General features: G+C 42.1%; 1 protein-coding gene across 1 annotated transcript in view; it reads left to right on the forward strand.

Moving 5' to 3' along the window:
• Positions 1-26,011, forward strand: part of lamc3 (laminin, gamma 3) — a 99,216-nt gene that overhangs the window by 4,798 nt on the left and 68,407 nt on the right. The window contains exons 2-4 of the mRNA XM_070989767.1: positions 3,544-3,848; positions 19,931-20,061; positions 22,558-22,724. Coding sequence (XP_070845868.1) covers positions 3,544-3,848; positions 19,931-20,061; positions 22,558-22,724 — 603 coding nt within the window. The remainder of the gene's footprint in view (positions 1-3,543; positions 3,849-19,930; positions 20,062-22,557; positions 22,725-26,011) is intronic.

A 26,011-nucleotide genomic window follows, 5' to 3' on the forward strand; every position in this document is an offset into this window, starting at 1 on the left:
CCAATATCAAGTAGAAGTCTGACTGTGTTTCGAGGCTTTGTTGTTTATAATCTCCGGCTATTTCCTTTCCAAAGGTGCCAATGCTGCTGCTGCAGAGGCATGCTCCGTGTTGTCTGGAGGGTTTGTTATTCTTCAAACAATCCCAACACCCACGAGTCTGTCTCCAGCAGACTAAATTGACCTTTGCCCCTTTGTGCACATCTCCCAAACATGTGTTTTTCTATATCAGATGCCTTTTGATTATTCTAGCATTCTTAAAAGACAGGACTGTATTTTCATAATGCAGAGTTTTACATAACTGGAGATTCGTAAATTTTGCATGTGTGGCGTCTTTTTGTTCCATATGAAAGCTCTGCGATCCATCTGGGCTGCTGGTGGGGGGCGTCCCCGACATTACTGTTTTCTTTTGCCTCTCCAAACAAAACAAGCTCTCTCTGAAGGAAAGGCAGGCAAATGCTGGGATGATAAACACAGCAGTAGGATGTAGGGGCACATGCTGCAGCCAGGTCAGAGCGGGTCTGCGGAAGAGTAGAAAGAAACGGGGGAGTCGGGCTGCTTCAAGGGGAGTAAACAAAACATAATGAGGAAGAAGAGGAGGGGAGGGGAAAAAAAGAAAATGCTCAGCGGTTTGCTGGTAAGGAATTGGGGTCAGGTTTTTCCCACAAGAGACACACATTCAAACATGGATGTCTGCAGCTGGTTCTCATTCAGAGCCGTCAAAGAAAACCAACATCCTGTCTCAGATGTAAAACAATTACAAAAGTCTGCCACAGTTGGCGTGACGCTCTCGCAGCCAGATTATTGGCCTGCATGTGAGACACAGTTCCCTCCTTCCATTCGCTCTCATTTGTAAACTTGGAGAGTCAGCGTGAATAGAAGATAAATCCGCTCATCTGTGTATTTGCTGATCACAAAAATCTCAGCTTGGAGTAAATAGATTGTAAATATTGAGTCTTCAGCACTTGTAGTGAGTTTAGTCTCTGTCTGGGCAGACCAGGGCAGCTGTGTTACGTTGACGCAAATGACTCAGAGCAGGTCAGACGCTGTACATGTACTTATACAGCTCTCAGCCTGTACTCTTTAAATAGTCCAAATAGGCGTTTTAATGGTGTGTCTGTACTCAACATGAACAGCTGTGGCTGGATTTGTGATGCCACACGATTCTGGATTTAAAGTCTCACCGGGGTTTTTTACTGGGTTTCCGAGCTTGCCTTTATTTTCAGTGATGGAAGTTGAACAAGGAGAAGCTTCTGCTTCAGACTGTTCTGTCCAAACTGTGTTTTACAAACTGTTCCCAAGCCCATGTAGTAATATTCTGTGTACAGTCATGTGTTTTGCAAAGTGGTGAACCTCGCCCCATCCTCGCTTGTTTACAACATGCCTGGTCCACACATACACAGGTATTTTTCAAAACATAGCTTTTTCTGTGCATTTTGGCCTTTAGACCTCAAATAGCTTTTTTTCAAGACTCTGATTGGCCGCCTGTTCACTTGGTACGCTCTGCACGAAGGAGGAAAAATCCTGTTTAAAAAAAAAATACGTGTGTACATGTGAGCTGGGCATGAGCCTTTCCAGGATGCCCCTTTCACACCCAGTCATGATACTCTCACCTGTTAGCAATGAGCCTCTTTAGCTGTGGAATGATCCCAAGCATCCGAGCATTACACAGTCTTTAGTTGCTCCTGTCAGATATTTACAAAACTCAATGAAGCCGATGTGGTCAAACATTAAATATATTGTTGTCCTCTTTTCAGTTGAGTGTTTCTCAGAAAGGATTAGCAAATTATTTACAGTCTGTTTTGTTTATGTTTTACACATGGACCCAAGTTTTTTGGAATCAGGGTCGGATAAAGTACGAGCTCCGGATGGAGGATGAATCACAAATCATTTAACATTATGCATAAAACCGACAAATATCGTTTGCAATTAGTCTGCGCTTCATCACAGGGGATAAACAACAAATGTTTCATCTTCTGCCTCCCTGTAGTCCCCACAGGGCTGAGCTCACCTCATGCAGGGAGTAAATGAAAGCTAAATGATCTCAGTTCTCCTAAAGGAAAGATACCATTAGAGATTGCTGCAGAGACAAGAGACAGAGATGCCTTGTTCTGACTTGGCAGAGGGACGCAACAGATGTCATTATGCCTGTACCAGTGGATGGCATCTCTCTATGAATGTGCAGAGCGGCTGAGACTTAGCATCTAATGATGTCGAAAAATATCCCCATGAGTGCGATGAAGAGGCCTGTTAAGAGAGCTTCTCCGTGTTACTTCTCACTCTGGTCTCCATGTGACTTCAGTTTGCGTCTGCCCAGTTAATCCCCCATAAAGCTGCACAACATTTGGCAGATCCTCAACGTGTATTCATATTCAGGAAGCGTAACTCTGCAAGTGTCCCAGATATGTCTCCAAGATTATTGTTTGAAGTGTCCACACTGAGTAAACAATGGAGGGAAGTGACACAGCTCAGTCATCTTTGTTGTCAGCTTTCTCACAAAACCAAATAAGTACAACGACTAAGTTGTAAATTAATGACTTCTGCACTCCAGCGTTCCTCTTAGGAAGCACGCTGAAGAAAAAGCACGTTTTAATTCAAGCCATCTGAGCACCTGCAAAAAAGACGCCCATATGCATTCTTTCTGAGTTTTTCGTCTCGTTTTATTAAACATGTACCTGAGAGACTCATCCTTGCGCTTATTATGCACCTTCAGAAATTACTTTTCAGACATTTCCTCAGTTACAATGCAACACCAATTACAGTGTGACCTAGTCAAATCTGCTAAATCCCCCAACACCAACTCAAATGGAAATCTGGGTATATCTCAGAGATGCAGAGATTGAGCTCCGAAACTCGTTTTCCTTTTTCACAGATTGAAGTGGATTTGCTGCTTTAGGGGGGGACACAAAGTCTCTTTTTCTCTGTTCACCCCCCCTCCCCGAATGGCTGCTCTACCACTTATACTTCACCTCAGTGTTTCAGGCACTCAATGCCATGTTTAATTCTCTGCCATCCTCATCCCCCATGACGCTCATTAGTGTTTTGCATGTTCGACCAATCACTTCTCTATTGATCAGATCTGTTGCTTTCCCGTCGCACCTGAAATGTTGCATCAGACTGGAACCAGTCGTTCGACAATACACTTTTTGCAATCATTGTGCTATTCTGTCCTACAGTTAATACAACAAAAAAAAAAATCAGTTTTTGTCTCTTTCCCTCTGACCTATGTCTCACTTCTGGGGCCCATTATGATCTGGATAATGAGAAAATAATCCTGGGTATTCTTCTACTCCTGCAGGAATGATATTCATTTACCCTGCGTGGAGGCACAGGAAATTAAGCCTATCCCCCATTGTTTTCCTTCTTTCTATAATGCAATTATGTGCATTCTTTTTCTCTTTGCTCCTGGGCCCTAAACTATCACCCCACAGTATTTGTCTCTTACACAACCACCCCCGATCTAGCTGTGTAGCTTCAATGGAACTAGTTCTAACAGCAATTCTTTCAGCGACTCCATTCAGCGCTAATCATGCTTATTTTCCACAGGGAAGGCGTTTGAGATCACCTACATACGACTGAAATTCTACACCAGCCGGCCAGAGAGCTTCGCCATCTACAAGCGCACGGAGCGAGATGGGCCCTGGGTGCCCTACCAGTATTACAGCGCGTCCTGTAAGAAGACCTACAGGAAGGATACTAAGGCTTTCATTCGCCCAGGAGATGACGAGAGGGCTGCTCTGTGTACAGATGAGTTCAGCGATATCTCTCCCCTCACCGGAGGAAACGTGGCTTTCTCCACCCTGGAGGGACGGCCGAGTGCGTACAACTTTGACCAAAGCGTGGTGTTGCAGGTGAGGTCATATTTCATTGTGTATTTTGTGTAAGTGTTAGACCTATGATTCTTTTTTTACCCACATATTTTGGTTGATGTAGCTATTATTGACTCCACTTCCATCTGCTGCCACTCAGTGACTCTTCTTCTAATGGTGAAAACAAACAGTTTGTTTTCATTAACGCATTAAATTTCAAAACCCTCATGACAATCCATAATGGATGTTAGACCCTGCTCGTGTTCACCTTTCCAGTATTTTTTTCTGACAACCTATAGAAGAGGAGTGTGTCTCAGTTTGACAATTTGGACAACTTTCTTAATAAAAGGGTATTTATTTATTTACTACTAGACACAGCGTTGCTCTCGTCACACAGGTCGCATGGTGTAACAGTGCCATGATGCTCCTGGATACCTCGAGCATAGACTGGATCATCAAACACTTTCAATTAACTCTTTTACACAAACAAACAAACAGCAGCTGCACACATATACACGCATGCCTTCAAGTCTTTTTTGAAAGCTTGCTGAAGGGAGTCTAATGTTATGTTTAGCTCTGATTAGCATTGATGAAGCTGTGAGAGGGCTGCGCTGAATTAATGGCAGCCACTTGAGAGGGAGCCTGGGAGGGGTGGGCATGGTAAAGCGTGGCTAAAAATGAGTAAATAAAGCATTTAATGCAGCCTCTCCCTTTTCTTTGACAGAGCTGTGAGTACGCATCCATGTGCTCTGGATTGCTACTGCAGTGGAAAACTTTTAGAGGCTTCAGTCGTTATTTATTACTGAGGATCTTAGCAGTCGTGTGTGTAGGTCAGAAGGGGAAATGTGTATATGAGGCCTGAAGTATGTAGTAGATCTGGAAATTAATTGTCCAGCTCCAAACAGAGGTGGTGCTGGGATCAGGCAAATCTCTATCCACACTGGTAGTTTGTACTGAACATGGCTATCCAGCAGATTCTCAATCAGATGCAGAAATCTGCAGCAACATTTATTCTGAGATAGTTGCTGATATTGGATTTTCTTTGGTTCAAGCCTAAAATCGGCCTGTTCAGACAGAATGTGAATTTCAGAAGCAGCGTTATTTCATACAAAGTCGGTGGAAAAGTCACCCGGGTCGGCACGAATTGATCGAGTCGGATCCGCCCGAGTTGAAAATGTTTCAAATGAATTTGCTTCACGAATGTACGGAGATGAGAGGAAAATGCAGAGAGACTGGAGGGCAATGAGAGAAAGACCTGGAGCTTCTGGCGAGTTCTGAGGTCAATCAGAGGCTAAGCTCAACGCAAACGCACAAGTAAAAACGCGCTTTGCTTTCTGTCTGGACGTACCATATGGCCTCATCACCCAGCCACATGTCTGAGAAATGATATTTACACGTCAATAATTTGCCAAACACATTCTGAAGGAAAGGTAATTGCTATCTGGATAAGAGAAGGAACTTTCCACCTTCTTGTGCCACACCGACCCATTTGGGATGTGGTTAGGGAGGATGGAGGGCTTGCAGAGTCCCAGACTTAGTATCTGACAACACAGATGGGGTTTGCATCCTGAGTCCTGCATGCGATTGGGTTTAAGCAACAAAGGCTTTTTGGGTGAGGTTAGAGGAATATCATGGTTTCAGTTAAATATTGATCAAGTAAAGTTATGCCATGACTGCCTGCGTATTGAGTGAACTGCACTGTTGCCATGTTGCCATCACTAAAAAGAGAGTAATAATACAGGAAAGCTATGTAAACGACCCCAGCAGGAGCTCCATGAATACACCTCATTTAAACTCTAAATTAGTGTTTCTTATTAAAAGTCCCACCACCTCCCCCATAACCGGATTCACAGGAAGTGGACAGCATATATGCAGGCCTCCCACTCTGTTTGCATCCAGCATTTTACTGCACTGCCCCTTATGCTGTGTGCATGTTGCTATTTTTATTCGCTGTCTCTACAACAACAGTAGAGAAAATTCCTGCCATGTAGGGGACATACATCTTCAACGATAACCTCCAAGGACTGTATGCCGCGCTGATCAGTCCACAGTCATTGCCCCTTCTGCCACGAGCAAAACGCTCCTCATGACACTGGTAATGATAACACGTTCTTCTGTTCGACCTTTCTCCTGAAATGTGAGGAAAACGTGTGGAAAAGAGTTCTGGCAATGCAAGACTACCACCTCTCTAAAGGGAGCTGTCCTCCTCCACATCATTAAATGAGAAGAGTAAGGGTGTCTTTATGTGGAGGATATGCAGTGTAACCCTGCATAACCATAACCCGCTCCCGAAGAAAGAAGCCATCTTCCAAAATGTAATAGAGTAACGGTGAGGGAATTTTCTGAGGATGTGTGTTGCTCAGCCTGACAGTATATCTGCAGTTTACTGTATATAACTGTTATAAATCAATTTAAAGATGATTTAGCTCTAGCAACCGAATCCCAGCATTTCTCTCCGCGCACTCTTGATGTTTTGAAACTCGGCTGTGAAATGTGGTGTGCTTCAAATCTCCGAATGCAGCGTTCAGTGCAAAGCTGCTGAAGCAAACTGGAGCCTGACTCTAAGCTGAGAAATTGCTTTTTGTCCTCCAACGCTGGTGTATTTGAATATTTTTTCTTTCGTTCCCTTAAACAAATTCTATTTGCTTTATGAATTAAAGCTGTAACATCTACAGGTTAGATTTGAAATAGAACTGTAACTATATAATTTTACAGAAATACATTTGCTGATTCTAATAATTTGCAGTTGATGGGGATGGGGTTTAATTTGCACTTTTGAACCCCCCTGAGATGTGTGAATTTCAGAGTGAAAAAACAATTCAGTGCAGCTAAGAAACTCCCTCTGGAGTACATATGGCATCTCTGTCTGCACACATACCTTAACTCCACCCCCCTCTCACCCTAACACGCATGCCTTCTGTGCCGGATGCTGCCTCCTCATAACTTAACCCCCTCTCATCAACCACTTTGAACGTGTGACATCTCTGCAGCCTCCCACAGAGTAGAAAGAGGCTTGCCTTCAAGAGTGAGTCCATTTTAAACCGGGAAAAGATGGAGGACAGACAGAAGTGGTGAAGTTGCATCAGCTCTCAAGCATTCGCTAAGCTTCACTGAGCAGCAGGATAAAGACGTTTTCTCCTCGTCTCTGCTATGTGCGTCTACAACAAGTGCAAATAGAAATGTGCATTTCATTTCTATTGGATTAGCTTGGTGTTGCTATGGGCTGGGCGCATTGTGTGGCGGGCTGCTGTCGGTAAGGCGACATACAGCCGCGTGAAAGAGGAATCTGCACGCAGGATTTGACTCCTGAGATGAAAGTCCAGAAATTCTAGTCTATCAGTCTTGCTAGGACAATGAAGAAGACGAGAGTGAATAACAAAAACACATATCTGTGGATTAGCAATAGCCACTTAACTCACAGATAAAGAAAAATACCTTTCTGGAAGTTTCCACAGGCACAAGGATTTCTAGCATGAGAGCAGTTTTAAAATGCTAACAAGAAAAGGTAGCCGCAGCCTGGTTTTCTAGTTCAGAGATTATTTAACTGTCCTTTTCTGATTAATCCCTTCACCCTCTACCACTGCGCTATTTTGGCCTCTCTATCTATCTGTTATATAATTCTGGACTCTGGCAAGATAGGACAATAGCGAGATGAAGTCTAGGTTTGTAGGACATACAGGATTGAGCCTGCTCTCCTTAAATTTCGTGAAGTAAGCATTGTGTTTTCAGTTGGAAATATAGGCTCCATGCACGAACGGAGCGAGAAATACTTCTTCTCACCATGAAAGGATTATGTGGGATTAAGGAATTAAGGGACTAAGGATTATACGAAGGAGGCATGGGTAGAAACAGGTAGTTTGAGAGTCAACAATAGCGTGGTAGGAAGAAAAAAGCATCAGGGCGGTGGACACTTGCCTTAATCTCTAATGACCAGGGTTCAGTTACAAGTCATGGAAGAAAAAGAAAAGAATGTTTTACCTTTTACTTTTTCACTAAATTTTACTTACTTTTTTTTTTTCTCTTGGTCAGAAATTTTGCCCCAACCTAGGCCGAGTTGCCTATTAACCCCAACTTAAAGTGAACTTGGCCCGGGCACATTGTGTGGCAGGCTGTGAGCGAACAAACGGACAAACAGCTCCACTGTTTGTTCATTTTCCCACCTCTCCACAGGCAAAATGTTCAATTTGTGCTGCTGTCACATAATTCAGTGGAGGTGGCATATAATTCCTGTGTGTCCACAACACGTTGAATTCATCCAATTACATTCTGTACACAGGAAGGTGTGAAACAAGAGAAGGACATTTTTAGTTTTAGGCATCTTCAGCAGCTAGTTAGTCTCATCATGAGGTTAAATCACTTTGTGAGTTGCAGGGCTTTTGGTTTTCACATTCATGTCCCATTCTGGATGAATTGTATCAGCTTCAGTGAATTTTTCCTCTAGCACCATCATCAGGTCAAAGGTTTTGTCTAATACATAACCTGCAACATTCCCATCCTCCTCACCTGTACTTTTGTTTAGTGCCAGTTACCTAATGATAGCATGCTAACTTGCTAACATTAAACATGATAAATATTATACCTGCTTAAATTTACAGCCTTGAGGATCTTAGTCCTGGTTGATTTGGCAACACCTGTAGCAACTGGTTTATACTACAGCTCCCAGAATTGGGGAGGCTGCAAAACAAGCTATTGTGGTATTGCTAAAGAACAAAGGCAATAATTGGCCTTTTTCCAATGTTCTTTGAGAACCTGTGAACTGATTTTATGCTGCACACTGCATGAGTCTGCAGGCAGCAGGGCACAGCGGAGCTGAAAGGAGTCTGTTACCTTGCTGGGAAGTTGAAGTTGGTTTGCAGCCTGTCGCCCGCAGCTCTTCATCTAACAGCTCGCTGTGGCTGCTCCTTCTTGTTCCATTACTCCTGCAATATTTCAAAACGATCCGCCATAAAAAAAATGCCTTAAATGACCAATGTCTTGTTTTGTAGAAGCATTTTTGAGGAGCCTTTGACTTGCTCATGTGGTTCATGCTTTTCATGAGAAGCTGCAGCAGTAGGAAATGTCCAGTTTGCATTAGCAGTAAGATAATGCAGCATTATTTTCTGAGAAAGCTGAATCCAATGTATGAATATTGCATTACCTTTATCGATGGGCCACAGGCTCAATCACCTTTGTGTTAACTCATTCAGCAATAGATAGTGGCAGACATTTATTTGAATGTAACTTTAACATCAGCATGTTAGCATGACGATGTTAGCATTTAGCTCAAAGCATCACTGCACCTACATACAGCCTTGTGCATGGGACACAGACCAGAAAAATAACTTATAGACATTGAAGCTGTAGTGAAGGGAGTAATGTTGCTGGTATGACTATCAACAGATCATTTTCACTGTTGCAAAGTCTGGCTGTAAACTCTGCAGTCTTACTGCAGTTAGGGCTGCTCTGACCCTGCAAACATTTTGAAGAATTCCACAGGGATATTGTTCATGTTGAAACCAACACTGAACTTTTGACTGGACAGTTGAATTTACGATTCTGTCTGTAAGCCTATACTTGGGCTTATCTAGCTAAAATCATGTTTGACTTTGATTATCTGAAAAAAACAATGTATAGACACATTCAAAAACAAATCCCTCTCAATCATCACTTATGACCCAAGTGTGTGGCAGCGTCTATTGCCGTGTCCCTCACTTTATTTTGTTATCGCGCTGTGCTCTGGACGTTTCTGGGCAGTTGACATGTAGCCCCCTGCTAATTACAGCGAGCAGCTTGTGAGGGAGAAATCCATAAAAACGTAGCAACCAGTTTCCAGATTGTAAGCATGCATCGCTGCGCCGGCATGTTTACGAACCGCAGCCGAGCAGTCCGTCTCATTCTGCCTTCAAAACCTGTTGAACCTTGGATAGACTTCAGTGACTTCAGATAAGACTTTTCAGTGGATCTAAAAACACGTCCCTTATTGAAACACACCACCTCTTCTTGTTCTGGCAGAGGAGCAATGGTGTTCCAGTAAACACCCCTATGACTCAGTCTATTGAACTGGCCTTGTTTTTTACACTTCAAAGGACTCACCCAAAGAGTCTTCAGTCGGTTTGTTTATCCAGGAGAGTTTGATTCCCAGATGTGTCCGTCCACAGCTCCAGCTCATCCCTGTCTCTCCTTGTCCAGGTCAGCAGCATCACAGCTTTCACTCTGAATGGGGAACAGCAACAGGTGCTTTTGATTTTCGTGTCTGTTCCTCAGTCGACATATCTGTGATCACTCCTGCTGTTCTGTGTATGTGGGACCACTGTGACCAGCTGGATGGAAAAATCAATCAATTAATGCATTAGTCAGTGTGAGGGGAAAGCTCAACAGTGTTCAGTCTTGTCAAAAAAAATAACCAGTTTGCACGTACATGTCAGTCAGGAGCTAATTCAGTCCTCTTCTATAGGCATTAGGCCTTTGAAAGACTTAATTCTGCATTAATCATCATGTTATTTTTTTCTCTCCCAGGACATCAAATCTTTCCTGAGGTAAAGTTTTAAATGTGATTACATAAATTACTACCATAAAGTCTTGAATAATTTATTTTCTGCGCACAAAGTAATTAAGATCACTATCAAAAAGTCCCTTTCAGATTTCATATATTCAGATGTGAAAACTGCTGCTACACATAAAATAATTATGTGGAGAAAAAAAATTAATTGTTCAACATCAGGGAAATTATATTAGTGGCACATGAAGAAATGCACCATTGCATCAATCTTTGATGTGTGTTCTATAACAGATTTAAAGGCCCAGTGTGTAGGGTTTAGTGGCATCTAGTGGTGAGGCTGCAGATTGCAACTAACTCACGACAGTGGCTGCGAATGGCGCTCTCCAGAGCCAGTGTTTGGTTTGTCCATTCTGGGCTGCTGTAGGAACATGGCGGTACAACATGGCGGACTCATTGGAGGAGGACCTGCTCCCTGAGTCGATATAAAGAATTCATTCTGAGGCAGGGGTGGAAAACTTTCTCCTTCCTTCGAGAACTGAATTTTTTATACTTTCTGTGAGTAATTTTTTACATTTCTCAGAGATTAACATTAATATTTCTTTTCATTTTTGTTGAATACACATTATTTGGTGTGGTGAAATGAGTTGCTCTCTCTGCAGGTGTGCAGCTTTCATTTCAACAGCTTAAGTGTTTCAGTGCTCCTGTTGATTGCAGCTAATGTACAAAAATACACAAGCCGTGTGTTTCCTGTTCCTGGTCAGTCTATAACTTTTCTTCTTGCCTCAATATGGAAAACATCTTGAATACACTTTCATAAAAACAGGGAATATTGTAATTTCTCTTAACCTGTTGAACCTCTGGATGTTTCTGTTTTCATGGTGAGGCGACATAAGACAGGCGTAAGGGAGGGTGTGTGATCGGTATGGAAGCCTTAGTTACATTAAAACCTAATGGTGTTGCTGGCTGTACTTCAGTATGCTTTGGATGACATCGACCCTCTGATTATAAAGCTGTGAGGGATCAATATAAGCCAAGAATACATAGATTGGATGGCAAATCTCTCCACAGACCTGCCAAACACCCTCTCTCCTTCACTCCACCTCCCTCTCCCTCTGCCTTTCTCTTAAACAACAAGATGAGAAGACCCGTAATTGACTGTGATCTGTGTCCCATTAGAATAAAAAGGCGGATCAATTGCACCATTTCTTTCATTAAATCTCTCATTCCCCCTCCGTTTTAAAGGTTGATGGGACAGATGGGTGTAGTGAGCAAAGACAAAAACACATCAGCCATCCTCTTTGATGCGAAAACAGAGCTGGTGGATTGCGAGAGAGTAGTCTTTTCCACGCCGCGAATCATCAAAAAAGATGGTGAGGCATGCTCTTCTTTAATGGTGACAGACTGGTTCCCGCTTAAGCTACAAATACTAGAAAAATAAGAAATAGGCAACTCAATACAAGGGTCAGGATGGAGGGCAGCACGCGAAAATGTAATTCCCACAACAGCGCTATTTATTGAATGTAAGACAAAGAACGTATAAAAGAAGCGAGGGGAGGGCAACAGGGAGAGAAACAAATGCAAGAGTGTGATAGAACCTTGTTTTTTCCCTCTGTAGTGCAAATAGTGAATACTTTATTTTTCTAGGATAATCATGTCAGTATCAATACAGCTTTCCAGGCCGTCCTGGGTGCATGTATTAGAAACAGTTGAAACATATCAAACAGTTAGTGATCGAATGTACTGGTGTCCAGTCTTTCGTCTCCATTTGAAAGCCCGCAGGCGAGTTTGCTGCCTTGTAGTTCTGTCCAGCTGATTCCAGATAGTGTCATCATCATACTGCAGGCTGCTCTGGGATGCAGTGTTTTTAGCTGCAGGGATTCCCTGCAGGTGCCACCTCTCCAGAGTCTTTGCTGTGAACATTAGGGGCCTGGTGGGGAGGCGCCACCTAAACAATTCTGTCAGGTACGGGGGGCCAGTGTGACACAGATTTAAAGACCACTATCAGTACAGTTACTTTAATTCTGTCCACTATGTTGTCAGTACCAGCGGTTTGCAGGCTTTTTCCTGTAGCATCACCAGCAGGTCAAAGTTCCACTTCTTAACATCTAGATGGCATAAAATGAAATACAAGCATTAGCACTTCTGTGACTTCCTCTAGTGCTGCCATTCATTCAGCCTCAGCTGCTTAGTGTTAATGAGACATAGCGAGTGTTAGCCTGCTAACCGGCTCAACCGGTAAATATAACCTTCTCCACATCAGCATGTTAACATTGTCATTGTCAAAATGTTAGTATGCTGATGCCAGTGTTTAGCTCAACGCCCTGCCGTGCCTAAGTACAGCCTCGCCGAGCCGCTAGCATGGCTGTGGACTCTTAGCTGTGTTGTAACACAACGAAAACAGCGTGATATTTATGTCACAGTCTCCATAGTTTCTCTAAATCCTGTTATTTAAGGATTGCACAAGTGCACATCTGTTGCAGTCTATGAGTCTGGCAATCTTGCTTAATAGCACTTTGGCAGCAGTCACGCTCCCTCAAGAAGTCCTCATCTTCAGATGCCTCTTCATTAAGTCAAACCCTCTGTGAGTGTGATTATATGGCCATATACTGGTCGTGTTGGCTAACTGGGAGGTTTTTGCTTGGCTAATGAGATGTGGGGGAAAAAAATGGAGGTTGACTGTCATCTTTTTAGGACCTTTATGAACCACGTGCTGACCTCAACTTTTCACTGTTATCTGTTGACCTTTTCTCATGTCGCATTGAGATAAACAAGCTGGAGGGCAGCTAATTATATCCTGCAGTTAGATGTCTCAGATGGAACTCTTTAACTCCCCAGAGTGCAAACCTTGACGAGCTCGTGCGCAAGCAGAAGAGAAAATTGGAAAAATTCAGCACTGTGATTGTAATCACCAGCTAGCCTCAGTGAATACACATCTATGAAACGAGCCTCAGCCTGTGAACTTGTGAATGCCGTTTCTCAGGCAGAATGTGTTTTTCATAGAGTTGATGTGATCAGAGTAAATCCCCCGAGCAGCTTTTTTCAGTGTTGTTTGTAGCAATATTGCATTTCTATAGACATGAGCAGTGATCCAGCTAATGCAGTAAAATCAAACCCCGGAGGTACAAAGGAGGCCATAGCATAACATATTTTGTCCGTCTGACTGACAGTGTTTTTATGCCAGACCATCACAGCGCTTCGACCGGTTTCCAAGGGCTGCATTTTAAATTCAGCATCAGCATCAATGAATAGTCTTGAGTAAGTCGTGGTGTGTAGCTGCACATACAGTTTATTAAATCTGGACTGTAAAAAGGCCCCCTCTCTCATAAACATGTTTTCTAAACGCTTCAGTAATGGTGTAGGTGGATCACTTAAGGAATTTTTAATCGTAGAAATCACATTTCTCAAATGTCTTTTCATGCAGGGATGTGACGGTTGGGCATTTGTGTCAGGGGTTAAAACCGCAGTCTCTCGACAGAGCATAAAATGGTTCCTGTTCCTCTCCGTGGCATGTCAGCGTGCCATTCTCTCTGCATATGGCTCATAGAGAGCCATGCATATTTCATGAGACTTAAAACAGGAATTGCATCCTGCCTGTTTTATTAGCATTTTAATCCCTCTGCAGATTCGCCCGTCGTGCCTGAGTCTGAGGAGCACGTAGTTTCAATAGACACTTCACACGCTTCATCTGCTGCTTTTAAAAAATATCTTCTTGTCATATTGAGAGGTTACAAAATTACATAAAAAAAAGGAATGACAGTTAAGTGCGCAGGTGTTTTTGTCATGTATATGTCATCTGCATAAATATAGTGTTCTGTGTTATAGCAGCAATCTAATGTGCTGGTTTTTCATTTGCTAAATTATCTTTATTGGAATAAACAACACTCACCTCGTAACATGCCATTTAGATGTTTTCTCCAAACTAATGGCTTACTTCAAAGGGGGGCTCTGTTGTCAAGTTTGTAAAGCTCTCTTTTTTTTTCAATAATCACGCAGAAGATGAAAGCTGCTGCATGAATTCAAATTTAATTTGTTCAGTCATCTATTAAAACTGGTTGTCTGTCTCCCCTGCCACCAGTCCATCCTCTCGCTCTCTCTCCCCTCTCTCTCTCCAGAAAGCTGTGTGGCAAATTGGGAGCTCCAGCACTGAATGACAATGAGTAAAAGGGGAAAAATACATATTGAGGGCACAGTGAACTTAAGCAATTAAATTAAAAAGTTATTAACTTTGGAATGAGGGACACTGCTCTCTTTCCCGTCACTGCCTGCAGCCAGGGGCTTCAGAGTTCAAGGAAACACTGTGAAACAGAGAGGAGAGGGGGCGAAGGGATGGAGACAGGCATGCAGAGGGAAAGGAGGATGGAGAAAGACAGGGGGGACGGGACAAGAGAGATTTTAGAGGTGAGGGCGAAGGTTAGAAGCCCCTGAGCAGAGATGTTCTCTAAAACCGCGTTTGATATCGTCACAGAAGTTGCCGTGCGGCCTGATACATGTCAGTGTGCACGTGTACCTGCTCATTTGATCATTAGCATTATTGTCTTAAGCAAAGGGCTGGCTCGTTGCCAATCTAGCCTATCCCTAAGTCAGCATCATTGTAGCACTTTCAGCCCAAATTCCAAGGGAGAGAGAATCAAAGTTAATTAAGCTTTTGCTGGGGTTTGCACAAATAATAAGTAATGGGCTGACTACTAATTAACCCTAAGAAACTGCTTCCTTTCAGCACAGTAAGTGATATTTGGAACTATGTCTGCTTTTCCTTATACAATTAGCACTGTTCTGCCAAGCATAACTAATAACTCTTCCATATGATAATGGTCTTGTACTCTGTGATGAATGGAAGAGAGTATTTGCTTTGCCATGGTGGGTAAGAATTTTGAAATGCCAACAATGCATTTAAAAACATGTTATCGTCTACGTGTGTGTTAAAGCACAGGAGCTAGATGTTGGACACAATAGCAATGCAGAGCCGGCGTTCAGAATGGCCCCTCGTTAGTGGAGGCGTGAATCATTTTAGCATTGCTGATGCTAATCTAATCGTTTGAGAAAAGGTCAGGTCAGGTCCGTCATGTACTGTCTTTGTTATTTTTTTTGGAAATGGTCGAGATTTGATCACATACAAAAAAACTCATTTACCATACACTGTTTTTCTTCCCAAATACATAAAAACTAAAAGGGAGCTTGAAAGAGATTCACAGAGTTTTATGTCATCTAGCTGCTACACAGTCGTACTTGTGATTTAATAAACATGAGTCTGTGAAAAATATTGACACAGTTCTCTCAGTGTGCAAAGCAAATCCCAGCAAAATATGCTTACATCTCAACTTTTGGATGGACTGGCACGAAATATAAATATCTCCACATCTACAAAACAATTTTGCCCATTCACAAGGATGAATTGGAACAACTCTGGTGATTTGTCTTTGTTCAATACTTCAGATTATGACTGAATACTTGAAAATCTAAGGACATTCACATAATTTGCACCTTGAGAATGTTAGCATGTTATTGTTAGCATTTAGCTTGAAGCACCGCTGCATCTGAGTACAACTTCACCAACCAAGCAAGCCTGCAGGTGCTAATTCTTGTTCCTATTACTAAACAGAAGTGATTTCTAGCTTCTATCATGTCGTCATGCATCACTTTGTGGAGCCATTTCTTCATTGCGGTGTTAAAATCTTTAGTCCGCCGGCATTAATCTTTTTGGTGCAAACTTGTTATAAAGAAATCTCTTACATTTATGTGGGATTTGTGTAATTCCTTCATTGGTTGAACACCTACCTTTTTGTGATTGGGGCATATATTTTCATTATGGGGCCATTAGGAGGCTCATTTCACTATATTTTAAGTGATAAGCTCCCACTAGACAAGTACAGACTGGGTGAGAAGATAGAAAGGGTGTTCTGACCACGTGTTTCTCAGTTAAACCATAATACGTCTCCGCTCCATTCTCTCAACCTCACTGCCCCTCATTTCACCGTAATATGTTACCCTGCAGCTAATTTTCCCATCTCAAACTCCACGGCTTCTCTCATAAACCGTGGGTGAATATCACGGCATTTCCAGGTAGTGTTAAACAAAATGAAGAATCCTGTTGTCTGTTTTTCCCGGCAACTGCAGTGCATCAGGGTCAGTGTCGTCCAAACCCCATTAGCCGGTAGAGCCATGTCAAGTAGGGGCAAAGTCGATAAGCGAGGGCCGGAACAATAGTTTGCCAGCCAGCTGCACTCAATTCTGCAACACTGTACGTTTACTACAAAATAGCAGCTGTATAGCAGCTCTTCAATAGGCTTCTAAAGATACAGAACTGTCTGGAAATCCTGAAGTGCACTCCAGCCTGCAGGAGAGTGCAGAGGTAGAGCTAGCAGTGGGAGACAAAAGACAATGGGGAGACAAGGTATCATGTGAAGTGAGGGTGCATTTCAGGTTAGAACACTTAAGGTGGGATGAGTTAGAATTGCAGAAAAGACAGAATTTCACTGAAAGGGAGCCACTAGTTGGTCGAATTAACATTTTGTCTTCCCTCTTACCTGTTAATTAGAGATTTGTATGGACTGTGCCACTGATTGCACATCGCTGAGTACACCACATGCAAAGTCTCATCTGAATTTACTGACGAAGCTCACCCACGGGTGGCACTGAAGTCCGGTAGTCATGCTGACACCACCCCTGCAAGGGTTAAACCAATCAGGAGCACATGTGTAGCTCATTCACACCAGATGTTCCAATCAGGGGCTATGACCTCTTGACACCCCAGAAGTATGTCTCCTGGAACTCCAGGCATGGACCACACAGGTGGTCCAGATCCCATGACCCTCTCCTTTGAACCGAGGGGATGGCGGTCGCACTGACACACCAAGCAGAAGCAGCTCTTTTAAAGATTACTCAGCTCTTAACTTTTACTGCAGTGGCCAGGCTATTTTCAGCTGATAGAGATCACATTAGGAACCTGCGAGGGCAGCCTCAGAGGGCTCAGTCATGTCATTTCTCGCTACTAACCAATTAAGCCACTCTCTTCACTTGCTGAACAAAGGCTGCTCAACTGCATTGTTTTAAATGGTAACAACTATAAAGCTGAAGAATGGAAATGTTATTGCCGTTGTTCAATGCTAATTAGATACTATATCCATTGTGATGAGGTACTATAGCTCAGAGGACTATACCAGCTGCTTTCATGCTTTTTAGTCTGTGAATTACAAATCCTGTGAACTTAAATGTTTTTAGACTGATGTCCTAACTGCCAGAGAGCTGCTCTTCAATTGTTTATGTTCCTTGCTCTGCAGTATGGAAATCAACCTGCAGACATTTGAAACTTACTTGAGCTGGATAATGAAAGCAGACTGTTTCAGATGTTAGCGTTGTACGATAATGCAGTTGTCAGCAGGGACTGTTTTGAAAATGTTCTGTATTGTTGTGTTCTGTTATGCTGCGACGAAGGATGTCAGAGCAGGCTGTGAAACCTTATTATGGATAGAAACAGCTAAATTCATGACTTTTTTCTTTTCTTTTCAAAACAGCCATGTTTGTTTATTGCAGTGGAGTATCCCTCAGTGCTCTATTAATTTGAAGGGGCCCTGCTTTCAACTGCATGTGAACAGCTATGACTTTTACATAAATAAGACCATTTGTATTTGTTGATGTGATGTATTGTCTCTCTCTTACATAAGTTAACTTCCACCGTATAGTGATGTGAAGCCAACAGCTGCCTGCAGGTAGAAAACTAAAACAAGACTAATGGTGTGTTCGGCACATTTTGGCCTTGTTGAGTTTGACCGTGGGATCATATTTGTGTTACTCGTGTGAGTACCGCGAACAAGCACAAGCATCAAAACGTGTGTTTATTAGCCTCGAACAGTCACAACACCTGTACATTAGCCGTATTAGGTTTCTCTCCAGTGCCTATTCTTTTTCCCTTCTCCTTTCTGTACGTTCATAAAGTAAAGTACATTTCTCAACCAGTCAGCAGTCAACATGGATAGAGAGACTAATTACAAACACCCAACAGTGGAGATCGAAATGTAGGAGGCTCGCTGCTGCAGACAGGTTGAGAAACGAGGGTGAAGATGAATCCACTTTTTAATCCTAAAAGTTAAAAAAAATATATCAACTTTGGGCTTAACTGTGCTACTTTGAGCTAAATACCAATGCTGCCAGCTTTTACACAGTGGCAATGCTGATATGCTGATGTTAAGTAGGTATAATGTTCACCGTGTTCATCATCTTAGTTAGCATGCTAACATTTGATGAATGTAATCAGTTTTGCAGGCATTTGCCCATAAACCAAAGTATTGGATAAATTGACCTGATGGATGGATGAAAAGTCATGGGTTCACTGAAGTTTTTTTTTGCAATCCAACCAATATTTATTGAGACATTTCGCTCAAAACCGCATGGAAATGTCCTAACCAACTGGCAATTTAGGGAAAGTCAGGGAATCACCAAACAACTCGTGGGTGCCAAAAGTATCTGGAGCAAATTTCATAATTTCATTTCATATGTCCACATGTGGTGCTAGCTTAAATCAGGGTATCATCCTCTGTGGCACATGAATGTGCAAAATTTCCAACATCTAGAGCTACAACGCTAGCATGGCATAGAAATGGCGTGGTGTGTTTTCCACAACAATAAAAAGATGCAAGGGTAAAGTAAACATGATTGGACTAAACAAGCTAAAATAGGGTAAACTCAGTCAAATCCAGGCCAGTGCCATTTGATGGGCTTTAGCACTATAAAGGCAAACTGTAGCACTTGAGAAAAACATGAATGAATGAACTCATCCCACGTTTTCAGTCTGGGGCCCATCCGCTCCAATCTTCTTCTCTCCCATTGCCACACTTCAAAGACACCTCTGGGGAGAGGCTTCAAAACACACAGCATTACAGGCTTTTTCAGGACTGCCACAGAGTCCCAGCCAAGAAACAGACAGAAAGTTTTTCTCCAGCTATTTGTTTTAAAGTTGGTCCTGTTCACTGTTTAGAGATTGCTCATGTCATTTGTTCTCCCTTTACCTGGCCTCACTTTTATCTTCCACCCCACTATTGCACTTCCCGTTTGCTTTTCCTCTGTTCGTGTTATCCCTCTTCACTTTTTTCTCCCGCTCTTGCTTCATCCTGTCTTTGCCTTTGCACTGGGCTCAAACAGAGAAGCTTAAATCGTATCAGGGATGGGAGCTTTACCATGTCCCATCCATTATAGTGAAGTAGTCCTCCAGTGTTGTCTCTTTTCTTAGGTTTTTTTCATATTTTAGCTTTTGTCTCCATTAATCCCCTTCTTTCCTCACCACTCCTTCTGACCTTAACTCACTTTCCTACACCATACTCATTATCTCCACATTACATCTGCTCACTCCCCCGCCGTTACACCATCGCCCATGTCCCCAACCCTTGATCCACCAACTCTCCATTCAGACTTCTTCTTTTCTTCGCTCTCTTATGTATCCTTGCTCCTCTTGCCTCTCTAACTAAAGTTCTTCTTCTTCTCACTTCCTGTCTGCTTCATTGTGCCTCAAAGAGTGACAGCAGCCAACACACTTCCCCCCTCTGGTTCTCTTTCATTCCACTTTTATTGAAGTGGGAAACCTCAAAAGGTGTTTTCTAACATCTCTCTCACCCTGTTGTTCCTGTCTTCTTCCCCGCTTGTTTTTCTTTTCCAGGAATGGGTGACAGCCACTGACCTGCTCATCTCTTTGGACAGGCTTAACACCTTTGGAGACGAGTTCTTCAAGGACCCCAAAGTGATGCGCTCGTACTTCTATGCCATCTCGGATTTCTCTGTGGGTGGCAGGTAAGAGAGACCTGCAAATGTGCCATGCAGAACAATATCACCCTGCATAGCCAATATATTTTTTCCAGAAATGTTAAGAACTAGTCACTTTAGAGGTTAGCCTTGAATGAAAACTCAGCTTAAGCTACACTTAAATAATTGCCAGCTTCCAGCCATCTCAAACATAATGCAACACAAACCCTGTTTCCTACAAAATGCATTTATATAATACTAATTATAATACTAATGCTTTGCCAATATGTCTTTGAGGAAAGACAGTTGCTGCCTGAGGAGGAAGGGGTGGCTGGCTGGGCATCCAAAGCACAGATTTTGACACATGGGCTTGGAGTTCATGTCCGATCTCACTTATTGGTGGAAATAGGCTTGTAAAATAATTGGTTAAGGTCAGGGAGAGATCATTGTTTTGGTTAAATATTGAAAATTCACCATGTCAAGCTAGCTTTGACTTTTTCAGTATTTCACCAATGCCACAATCTTTTTCAGATACATTCAGTTTAAATTTGCAGATATGCTTAAAATAAAATTTCCTTCTTGTGTGGATAAAAAAATCCAGGCAGTATAACCTTGCCTTCAAATCGTAACTGAATATGCAAACATGTTGTATACGAATATATTTTTTCGGAGACGAGGCTTGTGCAACAGGGACACAGTGTGTGCAAAGCAAGACAGGCAAGCTGAATCTCATTCCGGGCAGCTGTTTGCAAAACTGATAAAAAAAAACAACAAAAAAAAAAAACACCTTGCTGGCTGTCAAGTTGCCATCAGACATCAGATGAGAATAAACCGAGATAATCCTACATCCTGCCTCCACTTCTTTTGGTTTATTACTCAAAGTAATGAGAGAGGACATGGCGCCACAGACCAGGCTGCACCTTGGCACCGCAGATAGAAGTGGACGATTAAGTAGTTGGGATGAAGCCTTCAGAAGGAATATAAATTTGATCTGACACCTGTCATAAACACTTAGGATCACTGCAGCAGCATGACAAATTACCCACCAATGCCACAGCACTTGGAGGAAGAGACCCATATGACAACATGTTAGCCTTGTACCAGTGCTCTCTGTACACATGACTTTACACCTCAGTGCTACACTTCACCTCACGCCAGTCCTGCTCACAGATGCCGTAAAAGACCCGGCGTAATTTATACAGAATATTACTTCAAGCACAACCCAATGTCCACTGCAAGTAAAACTAATGTGCTGCTAACAATTCACATGTATGTAAAAGTTCTGTGACTCAATGTGCTTCACAATAGAGGAGAAAACGACATAGGAATAAATCAGAAAAGCATGTAAGATAAGAAGGTATTACAATAAAAAGGGTGTTATTATTATCATTATTATTACTTAAAAGAGGATAATACGGATTCTAAAATATGCTTTTTGAAAGGAGACACTTGAAGCAGGCTTTAGTTCACGTGGTAGAGACGACCACAATGACTGAAGGCACCATCAGCTGATGTAGAATTTATTCTCGGTATAGTGTGGAGATCTTGATGAAATAAGGGATGTGTCCACTTCAGTGAGCGTGTCATCGACGTAGGAGGGAACTCAGCCATTCATACATTTAAATAACAAGTATTTTAAAATCAGTTCTTTGTTTTACTGGGAGCGGGTGAATTAAGTGTTTACACATCGACATATTGCACTTTTCAAACTGCACATATGCTGCCTGTACCGCTCAGGTGTTCTCCCTCATAACATATTCAGTTAGAATTATCATGAGCAGCTCAAGTCTTCTCTAGCAGGGAGATGTGATGAGCGGATTGGAGGCACTTTGGACTCACTAGGTTGTTGTTGTCTCAGCGACAACTGAAATAAGTGGGTCTGAGCCTCAGGCAAGCATGCGTCTGGATCTGGGACAGCTGGCTAAATTTGACAGAGCCTGCCACTCAGCGACAAGTCCCTGTCCCCTATCACAGCCACTCGACAAAACCCGACAACACTGCCAGGAAACATTACACACAGCAAGGCATAGCTGCCACGGTGCTTCAGAGGAAATTATATGTTTTCCAAATGCAGGGAGAAAGGAAATTAGTAGATATTAACTTGTTGTGAAAATGGACTTAAGAAGTCACATTTATCTCATGATTACTTGCTTATCTAGTTTTTAAGTTGCACAATGTACACGAATTTGACGCCACAAAAAAAAAAAAAGACATAAAGCAAATATAGGCTTGCATGTAGGTAAACACCAGACAGTGTGAGCGCATTAGCACTGAGTGCACAGTTGAACAGCGCGGTTGCTGAAGAGGAATGAAAACCCCACATCATCTCAAGCCGTGTTTATACCCGTGAAAGATAATAGGAAGTGACAACTCCTTACGGTGGAAACACCTTCTCACTTTCCCCTCCCCTCTGCCTTCTCCTCCATTCACAGCGTGCATACGTACGTCTGCACTTCAGTCAGCAAGGTGAAGCAGTGAGAGAGAGTGTGTGGAAGAACTTGTGCGTGCATCTTTTACATAGCTATCTGTCTGTGTTCCCCTCAGATGTAAGTGTAACGGTCACGCCAGCGAGTGCTTTGAGGGGGAACACGGGAGTTTGGTTTGTGCCTGCCAACATCACACAGTGGGAGATGACTGCCAGAGATGTCACCCTTTTTACCAAGATAGACCCTGGGCCAGGGCCACCTGGGACTCCGCCAATGAGTGTTTAAGTGAGTAGCCCGCGTCTGGGCCCCTGTCGCAAACCCACAGAGTGCAGCCTACTGCACAATCCACAGGGCGGTGTTGAATTCAAGTGACAAGCTCAGGTCATCAGTGAACCTAACATCAATCTCCAATATACCTTGAGATTTTGATTTCCTCTCGAGCAGTGTTGGCATTTGCAGGGTGAGCGAGCAGATAGTTCACTCCATCACTTAGAGGAAAAAAGGGTACAGTCTCACAATCAGTATGGCAATCAAGTGCTCATAGAAATGGAACTTCATTGATTCTCATTATGATGCAAATTGAATGGTATTTTATTATGTTGAGCCCAGCTTCACACAGCTTTTGACTATTTGTCTACCACTATATCTTCGTTATCGCGTTTCGAGCAAGAACAAACAGGACTGAAATTAATTTTGAGACTGCATTACAGCACATCATGATTTAAAAATGGCTGCATTGTGAGCCTAAAAGTTCTCGCTCCTTGGAAGATGTGTGCATATTTAACTCAGCTTCTGTTTTATATGGATATTTGTATATGTACACACACATTGTTCGTGTGCTCATACGTCTGCAGGCACCCCCCCCCCCCCAGAGCTTCTGTATGTATGAATAGGCATGAGTATTTTGGCTCATCACAGTGTGCACTTTTACTGAATGCTGTCGAGGATGAATTGTAATTGGCTGAGGGATAAGAACATAAAGGAGAGTGGCTCACAAATTGTATTTGTTTTTGCTGAATTCTATTAAGCAGCAAACTTGTTTTAATTACTCTTACTCTTGGTTCCAAGCAGATGGCTTCTTAAATAAAGTACTGCACCCAACTTAATCAATGCCGTATACTAATAAATAAACACACGCCATATAAAAGAGACGCAGTACGTGGAAGCATAATAATGAATGCTCAGTGTAATTGCACATCTCTATCTGGCAGAAAACTAATTTTGCCTCCGTTAGCCCCACAACCTTTAATATTTCTGTGTCAAGCCACCGTAATATTCTTTCCATGTTTGGGCAAAACATTTTAACAAAGGACGCAGTTTTATCTGCTGCTGATTATGATCAGAAAATCTGCATCTCGGAAATTAAATATAGTAAATATACCAAGCGGTGAAATATGAACTAAATGAAAACCTTGTAAACAATAAATGTGTTGAAATTAAACGATTGGAATCAAGTTGTTTTTATGTTTCGCAACAAAATAAGATTATAATCAGTGGTGATTACGACATTAGGGGTAACATCTTAAGGAGATTTAGCATTATTGATATGTTTGCTAAATCTAACGTAAAAGGCTCAAATGATAACTGTTTGTCAAAAAAAAGCATCACCTAAACCACTAAAGAAATAAAACAAATAAGTGTAAAATGATTTACTGTAGTATAAAAAAGGTTACAGGAAAATGTGTCATCAAGTTGCAGTGCATTTTTTTAAAAAAGAAATTGCTCAAAATCCACTTAATCTTACATATTGTGTCTCCAGTTATTGCACCAAAAAAACTGCATATGTTGTGCACACGCTGTTATTTTGTCCATGTTTTTCCAAAGAGGTGAAACAATGTCAGCATGGTCCCACCCCTCCGCTTTCTAGTTATGTGAGACATCTTCATTGTGGCAAATACAGGCTGCTGTCAGAGATCTAAGGTGTGAAGCATTTGTGGTTTGAGAGGGCTGAGACCCTTATTTACACCTGATATCACGTTGGGGAGCAGCAGCAGCAGCATCATTTGCAGCGTGCGGCTGCTTTAGCTGCGTGTAATTTTAGACCACTCTGAAATAAGGTGAAAGGCATGAGGTGCATTTTCAGAATATAGAAACCAGGCCTAGTAACACGATCTTTGGCTTTGCGGGAGCTGAGAGGAAAAGCAAAAACAAAGTCATGCATGGCTGTAGTAGCTGGCTAGTTCTATGCAACAAGTAACAAAAACCGCCCATTAACACCTTGAAAGCTCACTTACCAACACGTTTCTGGTTTGTTTAATCCACACAAAAACTGCAGTGTTAAAACAACAAATTGCCATTTTAAGAGGAGCTATGAATTATGGATTAATTCTTAATCCAGAGCAGTTGGCAAGCAACCAGCAGAGACTCCAGGAGGTTATTGGTCCCAACCCAACCCCAGTCTAAAAAAACATAATATACTATTATATTACTTCAACTATATGCAGCTGAACTGAATGCATCCATTCTAAGGTGGAGAATGGGGTTTTTGTGTGTGAGCATGCCTGTGATGACGGACACTTGTTACTTTTTGGACAGAACTAGCCAGCTACTTCCCCTCATTTCCATTCTTTGTGTTTATCACATGTACATGAGAGTGGTTTCAGTCTCCTCATCTAACTCCCTGCAAGAAAGCAAACAAGCTTGTTTCCCAAAATGTTGAACTTTTCTTTTAAGAAATGGGCATGTAAAGCTAATTAGCATATTTTGTACCTTTTCAGTTGTTTGGTTATGACTTTTTTTTTTTGCAATACACTGAAAGGTAAAATATTTGATTCAAGAGTTCTACTCGTCATGAGTAGCACAGTACATCATCAACATCAACAGCAGCAGAACCTGACCTGCATAAGATTCACTCATGCAAATAAGAGGAAGCAACTAATTCACAAACACTTTGCAACATGGACTCTAATTATTGTGGCAGAAAAAATACATCTTGAAAGGTGGAGGAGCGAAAACACGTGCAGTGCAATTATGTTGGCTATTTACAATGAATGCCATCAGTGCTGATAGAAGCCGACAGTTTCCAACCATCTGGCAAAAAGTGCCAAGTGTCTTTTTCAGGCAATATTTTAGCAAATAATCTTTTAGCAGGGAGAATAAAGTGTAACAGACTCGTGACCTTTTGGGGCTTAGAAAACCATGGAACCAGAGAATAAGACAATAATTAAGATAAAATGTGAACTTTACAAAATAAACACAAAGTGACACAGAGTTAATAAACTACTTGTTTTCTGTTTTTTGCCCCTTTACCGCTTCAACTGTAAGTCCTCTTTATCATACTCTTTTGCCGCTGCGTGCACTAAATCTGCGAGCATTCAAATAATAAACTTGCATCCTCGCATCACATACAGACATCCTGGAAAATCCAATTACAGTACACAGTTGCTAAGGTGTGATTATCTCAGTCAGTGTGACGTGTGGTTACATATGTGCACGTGTGTCCAAATTATACCATTCAAGCTTGACATTTCTCAAAGGCTCTGAATGTCAGGAAAAGATAAAATAATGGCATGTTAGGTGAATGACTCCATCATCAAAATGCCTGAAATAGTAGTGAACAAGCACACTAATGT

Source organism: Chaetodon trifascialis, chromosome 20 (assembly GCF_039877785.1).
Source record: "Chaetodon trifascialis isolate fChaTrf1 chromosome 20, fChaTrf1.hap1, whole genome shotgun sequence".
Classification (NCBI taxonomy): Eukaryota; Metazoa; Chordata; class Actinopteri; order Chaetodontiformes; family Chaetodontidae; genus Chaetodon; species Chaetodon trifascialis.